At 40.5% G+C, this 9,586-nt stretch overlaps 1 protein-coding gene across 1 annotated transcript in view; it reads right to left on the reverse strand.

The window, feature by feature from the left end:
- Positions 1-561: 561 nt before the first annotated feature.
- The window catches only part of aff3 (AF4/FMR2 family, member 3), a gene marked incomplete at its 5' end in the record, with an annotated part of 19,421 nt that continues 10,396 nt past the window's right edge, over positions 562-9,586 (reverse strand). Inside the window, 11 exon segments of the mRNA XM_014011681.1 lie at positions 562-2,164; positions 2,267-2,460; positions 2,575-2,624; positions 2,709-2,802; positions 2,920-2,991; positions 4,835-4,971; positions 5,861-5,924; positions 6,375-6,481; positions 6,563-6,728; positions 6,811-6,935; positions 7,025-8,995. Coding sequence (XP_013867135.1) covers positions 2,043-2,164; positions 2,267-2,460; positions 2,575-2,624; positions 2,709-2,802; positions 2,920-2,991; positions 4,835-4,971; positions 5,861-5,924; positions 6,375-6,481; positions 6,563-6,728; positions 6,811-6,935; positions 7,025-8,995 — 3,102 coding nt within the window.

Raw genomic sequence — 9,586 nt, forward strand, 5'->3', positions numbered from 1 at the left:
AACATGTTCAGACTCTCTTGATTTGTTTTGGACACGTGATCCAATGGCTATCTGACTGACATAAGGGGATAAAATAATGTCTATTATCTTTATTTATCTAAAACATAATTAGACTCTAAAGCAGCTGGAAAACATTTTGTAATTTTTCAGATACAAATAAAAACAGTTGATGTGGAAATACAGAGTGATATTTTTATATATTATTTGAAAAGCCCTGATGCTGCTGCTGATTCTGCCCAAAGACTCCTCTCATTGGTTGTTCCCTGTTGCTATGGTACCAGACATCTGATGCTACAACGTCTATGCTGGTGCAGTAGGTGGTGGTTACAGTGATCTCTGAGCAATTGGACTGACTCATGAGTCTGGCTCTGACACAATCACACCACGTGTATGTGTGTGTTTGTTATTCATGTCTTGAAAGAACCTGTTGCCAGCTTCCACCACTTTCTTTTGACAGTGAAGAAGGGTCAATTCTCATAACTTATATCCATTCTTGTTTTCTTTAACAGATTTGAATTGAGAAATTAAACACAATTCCTTGCAAAAACACAGGCAGCAAAATAAATGAACACAGTGCAGGATTTAATGGAAATTCAAGTGGGTGTTTCTGTATTAGAACTAAACCCAGAAACACAAAATGAATAGCTTGATACATGAAAGAATATGCCAAGAATGCTGCATCGTAATAAGTAAAAAGAAAAAAAAGAACAGGTCATTATCGTCAGTAAATTCTTAAAGACGCTGGGTCAGAGTGACTCTTGGAGGCACTTTTATTCTGTACATTTCTACAAAACTTCAAAATATATCATAGCTAACTGCATTTATTTACCGCTTTTATTAGTTTTGTTTTAAATGGCCACTTGTGAAATACAATTTACCAATGAAATTTGTATACTCGTCTTTTAACATAAAATATTGATTTAATGGATTATATCAAAATTGTCTTTGAACATGCCATGTTGTTACAAAAGATGGTTCAAACTTTGAGGTGTTCAACATTTTACCAGTAGTAGTTGTGTATTTGTGGCCATTTTTCTGATCTTTTGTCACCAGCACCAGTGGAAGTTTCTATTGCAAAAGTCTAATCAAAAACCTGAAACAGAGTTGTGTATTTGTTTTTGCACATCTTTTAAAACATAGCTATATTGCATTCTCTCTCATGGATTAGTTTTACTGATAGAACAATAATGTTGTAATTAGTATTGAGAGGGAACAAATGAGCATAATAGTTTTGCGGCTAATACTAAGATTGAACGCTTTCAGATCTAATAGGATATTATCATAAGTTTTATTTAATCACAAAGCTAAATCACTTTTTTCTGCCACAGCTAAGTACACTGCATTGCTTTGTAGCTTTGGAAATGGCACCATTTTTATAAATAAATCTTAAAATATATTAAAAAGGTTAAATACATTTTTAATTTGGCCTTATTATTAGTAAGAAACACTATTAAATGGATTTAGAGAAGGTTAGTCTTTTACGTTGTGCATCAGAACCCCAAAAACTGTGATTAATATCTTACAGCATTTGAAACGAGAACAAAAATGTATTCTACAAACCTTCTTTTTATTTTTCTACTAAAAAAAATGTATCAAATATTGCACAATAAAAAAACACAAAGATACAAAGTTTTAGATTCTTCAAAAGTAAGAATCATCAGTTTCTGGTTTAGAGTGTTAAACGATCACCCTTTTTAAAAGCATCGTCTCATGAGAACAGAAACACAGAAGTGTCTTTTATCTTTTTGAGTTCTTTGAGGTCCAGAATATTTTTGGCAAATGGTTTGAAATCTTTCTCAGCCGCCCAACAACGAGGAAGAAGTGGATTTCTCCTTTAGAAGACTTTGCACAGTGTATGGACCAGTTTGCACCCAACATACTAAAAAGATGATCTTATGGCTCAGTGGGATTTCATTCAAGTTCATTTCAAACACCACATTACTCGTCAGCTTTGTCCTGTTGGTAAAAAATCCAGAGTTTTGATTCTTCTGCAGCAGATAAGTCCTGAAGAGCMAGGTTAAAGTAACTCCTCTCTGCTGGTGTTAGTTCAGTTTGGCACTAATGCGTATCCACTGAAGAGCCTGTCTGGTGTATTGGACAGCGTGAGCAACACTGCTGTGAAGAGTCAAAGGCCCAGACAAAGTATTCAAGTAGTTGAAGAACTCTGTAACAACAAAAAGGGACATAAGTCTTAAAACTTAATGAAAACTGATTTCAAATGTTTTAGGTACAACCAAAAAAAAAAAAAAAATCACAAGATTTTCACCTTTATTTTCCTTTGCAAGATTGTCTGCCACCTCCCAGTGCTCATAGCTGAACAAGACACTGTTGGTAATGCTCAGGTGATTTGCTGCCATCTGGTGGATACGTTGTGGGATGCTTATGAGAGATGCAGAGCTACCATAGGAATCCCTTCTGTGGTGTTTTGCATTGGGTGAGAGGGAAGATTCTCTCATACCCCTACGAAAGAAAAACAATAAAAAAAACATGCTCAACAATGTATTGGTGACAGTTTATAAAGTTTCAGTGCCTGGAAAGAACCTAATGGTCTCAGTCCATTAATTATCCACTTACTTCCCAGAGTCATTCCAACCAGGTGGGGTTATAGGCACTTTGGAAGAACTCTGTAATAACACCAAAACAAGGCTTAATCCAAACCAAAATGTCAACATCATGCCAGACATTGAGTTGTGATTTTAAAGATTTACCTTAAAGTAATCAAGCAGTACTTTGGAGTACTTCAGCGCGTGATCCTTCTTTAAGCGGAACATCTGCCAGTAAAGGAGAGCGAGGCATCTGAAACTATGGGCACGAGAACAGAAGTCTCAGACAGATCCCAAACCATCTTCAAAATGTCCTGATGCATCTCATCCTCAAAATAAAGAGATGTAGTCTAAACAGAGGTGATGACATACGCACCACAGAACTGCCAGCTGCTTCTCTTCTTGTCTCGCTCCCGGGCCAGAATGGCTTTTGAGTCTCATTGCATACCTTAAAACACAACAGTAGAGCCGTCATTGGTTTTCATATGCAAATGCACTCACTGGCAAAAAACAAAGAAACAAAAAACAGTTAAAAACTCAAATAGAATGGTCTGACTTGGACATAATTTGGTGCACATTCAAACCAGCGATGGATATGTAAATGATCTGACATGTCTAATATATGCACCGGTGGGCATGAAAGGTGGCAATAGGTGTGATTTATCAGGCAGCACAGTGAGTGAAACCCAACAGAGTGGTTGTTTTGTAACATTAAACAGCACTTGACAGAGTTTGATAGGGGCCATGTTGTGGGTTTGTGTATGACCAGGTGGTCATACCATCGATTTGCTTGACATGTGGGACGTACAAATGTAATGCTGCATTCATACCGAACGCGATTTCAGCTTCAAAATCGCATCCAACGCTTCAAGTTGGACGCTTGTGCACTTTGAAGTCAGATGCAGGTCAGCTCTTGAAGCGCTGCACGGCAAGAGCCTCCCCGCCCCTCCCTCCTCTGTCGGGCTCTGTTTAATGTCGGACGAGGAAGTGGCTTTGCATTATTTACAGAGAGCAAGAGCATGTCACGTTCATCAGATAATTAATTCATAATTAATTCACCAAATAATTCAGAGACATTCTGAGTTTCATCACCCAGGAGCTGCGGGAGAGGCTCACAGCTCGCTTTCAAGACTATTTTTGTTCCGAGTCCAGTCTGATGAGCCGCTGCCACGCATTGGTGAGGATATCTCCTGTCAGGACACCGACTGCAGGCACTCGATTTCAGCTAAAGAGCTCCTCTCCATCTGTTTCAGGTTAGTGGACATCATTCAGTAAACTGTTCCGTCGGGAAATCTGTCACTACGTCACACAGTGGAGTCTCTCTGATTGGTTGACGCGGCGCGTCGAGCTGCAAAAGTTCAGATTTTCTAACTTCAGTGATTTGCGCCTCAGCGCGTCGAAYGCTCAGATCGTTCAAATCGTTCAAATCGCGCTGCTCTAATCGCGCTTGAGGCGCTGCAGCACTTCCCGACACTGATTGAAGCGCGTCCACCATACACTTTGCATGTAAACCTGCTGCTCCTGATGCTGAAATCGTGTTTGGTGTGAACGCACCATAAGAGTGGATTGATGCTGAAATCAATAGGTGAGTCTCTGGTTGTTCAAGTCAGATCACCCAAAGAGATGATTATTTCATTGAGTGCCAAGTTTCATTGTGTGACATCTGTACACAAGTACTGGACTCATTAATAACCAAGCAGAGATGGCTGCATAAGGAGTGGTGCCACTCTGGAATGCATGGCCTGATAATTAGTGATGTCATATCATGTATAGTGATGATCTGCATTACAACAGATGGTTATCGTGTATGGTAGCACAGAGGAAAGAGGACCAATCCTGCCATTACCATGGACAGAAATCTGTTGTACTCTTAGCGTCGTGCTGAGGAAAGCAACAGGGTATGACTTCAGGTAGTGATTTTGGGGTTCTTGATGGCACATTGCTACATCAATGACATCTTGAGTCTGCATGTCTGTCAACTTCTGAGGCAGCACCCCGGTACAGTCTTTCAACACTCATCCATCCATGTTATGTGTGTCCCCAAGCTTTCCCCCAGTAAAAGATGTGAGCGATCAACTTGAACCCAGCAGTGGTCTGCCAGATCCACACCCTTCTGACATGGGACCACCATTGTTAACCAACTGATCTAATATTGTAATCATCTCAATACAGTCACATGACCTTTTAACGTGTACAGTTTCATTGAATTTCCACCACTCCATCCAAGTAATTAACATGTTTGTCAGTGAAAGGATCATGACTTGCATCTCTTCTTGGTTTATGAGATTCACCTGATCAGCTCCACTGTCTCAGAATACATAGTGTATGGAGACTTGGCCTCAAGTGGTCCTTCCTCCATGGCCTTCCCACATTCCATAAAGGACAGAGCAGCGTCAACGTAGTTTACAGCTTTTCCCAACTTGTCCACCTGGAAAAAAGTAAAATAAAATAAAATTAACACCCCTGACATGTTCGAAAGGTCCATTTAGGAGATAATTTAGGTCTCTTTGTGACCTTGAAGATGCACTGAAGTCTTGAAGCATTGTGGAATGATGTCATGTAAGAGCTGCTCTAAGCTTCTTAGAAAATTTCCATCCAACCACATATTGTAATCTGCTGGCACATTTACTGCAATTGAATAAACACGTTGTTTTGAGTACTTTTGGTGTTGGCTTTAATCAGCATTTTGCATATTGGACATACCTTCAGATAAAAGTAGTATTACTATCAATGCGAGAYGAAAATGTGTGAGTTGTGACACAAAAAAATAATAAAACAGCTATATTGTATACTTTGTGGCTCATGGCCTGCTTGCCGAGYGCTGAAAACTGATGCTTCCTAACACCTCCTCACTTGTACTTCTAGCTGTGAAAATTCATCTCCAACACAAAATCTCCCGCTGCAAAGACACCGTGTGAACATTTTCAACATTCATGTGAGACAAACCGTAAATTACAGTACAAAATAAAAAAAAGCATTTCATGCAACAATGTCTCCTTTTTATTTGGAACATTATTGTTACAAGATACTGCTCTGTTACTCATGTACAGTACCAGTRCATATACTCATATACAGTACAGTACATACAAAATACTTGATGTCTGCTGATGAGGTAGTTGTTTAAGGTTTTGCTGTCAGCAGGCCTTATTCAATTCAATTCAAATTCAAAAATACTTTATTGATCCCAGAGGGAAATTTGGTAAATTATTGAATGCAAATAACACAGTTTGTCATTGAATTTTACAAATTAAAAGAAGGGAATCACAATATTTTCCTAAAACCTATCAGTGGTTGTCTGAATATAAAAAAATACTCACCATTGCATCAGCCCGGTGCTTCATCCTTTTAGCTTCATGTAAGTAGTACTCAGCATGATGAGATCTAGAATGATAAACACAAATATGCATAAAAAATGTAAAAGTATTGCTTGAAGTAATACACATTACCCACCGCCCTCACCAGTCAAAGTTTTAAAGATGTTGCACGGTTTGTTAGTGCTTGGCATATGTGTTGGGGATAAGTCTCAGCTGCTATCACAATAAATCTTAGCTCAATAGCTGCAAAAAATGTCTGAATTGTAGTCATTTAGGTGTCGTTAAGGTTTATTAGTTGCGGGGGCCACCTTGAATCYAGTTTACCTCAAAAGTTAATCAGTTGTACATACAATGACTAATTCTTTAGGAGTTTCAATAAAATCTACTTGCTGTTGTAAAATATATTTTGCTAACACAGTTTATTTGATTGCTATTTTTTTGTGGCACTGGATCATAATGATGAAACTTACTTACGTACAAACGTTTGAGTGTGCAGTGACACACTTTTTGGACTCACATTTCATGATTTGGCCCAGTTCCTCCATGAGAAGTAGGTCTCCAGGAAGACTCAGATGATGGCTGAGGCTGCCTTGATACTTTCACACACTCCACCTCCATCTTTGGCTKCACAGAAAGAGCTCAAATGAGCCCAAAATGATGCAAGCATCAGAGTAGATCAAACATGGTAGGTGGTTTTTAACTTACCTTCACGGCTTGACCTTTGTTTTTGTCTTTGCTTTTCTGAGTACGGACATGCTCAGCTGCCTTTGCTTTGGTGGAGGGCTTGGTGATCTCAGGGCTCTGGGGCAGCGGAGACAAGGGAGACAAGGGAGACAGTGGCCGCTTGTTGTCCAAGTACTCCTCCAGATACCTGCGACATTATAGGTGTCAAAATCTAAGTGTGGAATTAAATGTGAATTCTTCAAACCAGTCAAAAAGGATTGGGATGTTACCCATTGTGTGTCATCTCAGTTACGAGGTTTTCAGCTGTAAGAGATGAAGATTCTGTCTGTCCTGAGGTGTCATTTGGATAAACTAGGCTCTTCTTGCATTCTCTGTCCAGTGCACCATTCTCCAACTGAGTGCACACAAACACATTTTATGAAACATGCAACCATTTTCTCATAAAGATGCCTACATTTTTTTATATCTACATGTGTTGTTTACCTTGCGTTTCCTTTTGCCATCTTTTGTCAAAGTCTCAGGGACTTGAACGTGTTTCATTGCGTCTCTTTGCTTGTCCTTGGTCACTGAAGGAGATGATGAAGAGGAGGGTTTTTTAGCAGAATTTGTCGTGCTCTCAGGGACTCTCTTGAGAAGACAGAGGTCTATGTGCACCACCAAATTTCTTAAGCCTCGCTGGGAAGTGGGAGCCGCCTTCTCACTTCGTCCAAATGGGACGAGGGTGTAGAGCTTTTGCCTCCCCACGGTTTGCGATCCCTCACAAGGATGTCTAGAGTTTAGTTCTTTGGCGTGAATCACCTTGGGCCTGGAGGCATCGGGTCTGCCCGGTGCTTGGTGTCCTTTCTTGGTAAGTCTCTTGTGAGAGGTAGAGTCTGCTGAAACTTTTTCAGTCCGAGGCTGATATTCAGATTCTGAGCCTGAATTCGAGGGAGAGCTGGAAGATGAGGACGAGGATGAGGAGGATGTTTTTTGAGGAGTTGGAGAATGTGAAGCTAGACGGGGTGAAAAGTCTTTGTCCTCCTCACATCTCTCTCCCTTTTTTGTCCTCCCCTGATAGTCTGAATCTTSTGGAAGGCGGTGTTGTTCGATGCTGGTCAGACCTTTCTCTTTGGCTTGAGCTGTTGGCCATTTATTCAGCTGCTCCCCTTTCCTCCTGTTTTTCCCTCTTTCTGTCTCTTTTCTCCCACTCTGCCGATCTCTCGCTCCCTCCTCCTCTTCTTCTGCAGCCAAATTTTGGATCCAGGGACGTCTTAGTAGCTGCTCCTCCGCCAGCCTCCTGTCTTCTTTTCTTTCTGGTTTTCCTGGTTGTTTTTCGTGATGATGTCTGTCCTCTTTTCTCTCGGCTTTTCGCTCCTCTATTTGAGTCAAATGGAATCTTCTCTGGTCCACTTCTTGTGCCTTGGTTTGAAGCTTCTTTTGAGCATTTTGGGAATTATTTGTGTGCACAGGATTTGACGGTCTAGCCTTCCACAACTTTGTCCAATGTATTAGGTTAGGGCTGGGCCTAGCACTTGACCCAGTACCAGAAGTGCTAGTAGCTTTACAGATAGATTGGGACTGGGAACTGTTAACAGTTCTGGTTTCACGACGGAAGGGTACTGGGTGTTTTGATTTGCTGGGACTATGTGACTGAAATGGATTCCGTAGCTTGTGGATGGGTTGGTTACCTTGAGCTTGATCAAAATGTAATGTGTTTTTAGCTCTGGGTGCATCAGAAAGCGGTTTAACGCTTGAATGTGAGGAAGGCTCTGGTGTAGATTTGAGATTTTGCTTTGAAGTCAAAGCTCCATGAGCTTTCAGCTTGCTTTGGCTTTGGACTTGGATCTGTGTAGGGTCAGTCCTGGGCCCGTGCTGATGAGATGGGTGATGCTGAATGGCACTTGCAGTCTTACTCTTCAAATTGGTAGGTAACGGAGCAATCCATGGTCTAATTTTTGTCCCGTGGGAAGTTGATGTTAAAGTGGAATGTGCTTGGTTCTGACTTTGACCTTCAAGATAGCGATGAACCCTTGAGGGGCCACGTAAAGTGGGACTTGGGCTTTTTGGAGGATCTTTAGATATAGGACTTGGGCTTCGGCTGACTCGTGGACTCCCGCATGGACTGGGACAAATACTTGGAGCTGGACTTGGAATGAGGTTATGCCTTGGACTTGGGGAAGGACTTGGACAGGTACTGGTGAATGGACTGGGGCTAGGACAGTAACTGTAACCAGGGCTGGGTACAGGGCTGCTGTGGTTGTAATTGAACTGTGGGCTGGGTATGGGACTTTGGCTAGGGCTGTACTCCTGATTGCTGTCCCAGGACCTGGCTGGCGACGGGGCTCTCTGGGTCTTGGGAGAAAGCTGGTGGTCTGAATGACTTTGTGAGTGATTTTGATCAGTGCTGCCAGGTTTTTTCTTGGATTTCTTCAGCCATTTATCTAATTGCCACTGGGTAGCAGAGGCATGATCTGTCTTTAAAGACAAAAGAGATAAAATGACAAAAAATCAGATTTGATCTTTGTTGACTGTAAAGCTGTTTACACAATGCTAATAAAATTAGTAACAGTTCTGTGCAAAAATATTCCTTCCTTTTAATATTTATTGTCTTTCAATGTTATTCTTATAACGTTTGTGTCAGTCTTTAAAAGAAAAAAGTAGTGTGCACAACTCCAATACAAAAAAGGAGAAAGAGTAAATGGGTGGGTGCCTGGCTCTGAGGAATCCAAAAAAATGGGATAACCAAATATCAAAATATATCCAAATATCAACATGTTTTAATAAGGGCAGATGTTTTGTTTCAGTCTTTATATCAACAAAATTTCAGAGAACTTACTCTTTCTTTTGTTGCATATTTTTAACACTGAATAAACAATTCATGCATCATATGGCTCCTAAACCCAAGACATGAACAAGCACTGTAAGTTCACATTACAGGTGACCTGACAAATAACCAGTTTTGAAAACATATCTTGTGTTTAAGAACATCAGACATTCTATCTATCTATCTATCTATCTATCTATCTATCTATCTATCTATCTATCTATCTATCTATCTATCTATCT

This window comes from Austrofundulus limnaeus, unplaced genomic scaffold, assembly GCF_001266775.1.
Source record: "Austrofundulus limnaeus strain Quisiro unplaced genomic scaffold, Austrofundulus_limnaeus-1.0 Scaffold83, whole genome shotgun sequence".
Lineage (NCBI taxonomy): Eukaryota > Metazoa > Chordata > Actinopteri > Cyprinodontiformes > Rivulidae > Austrofundulus > Austrofundulus limnaeus.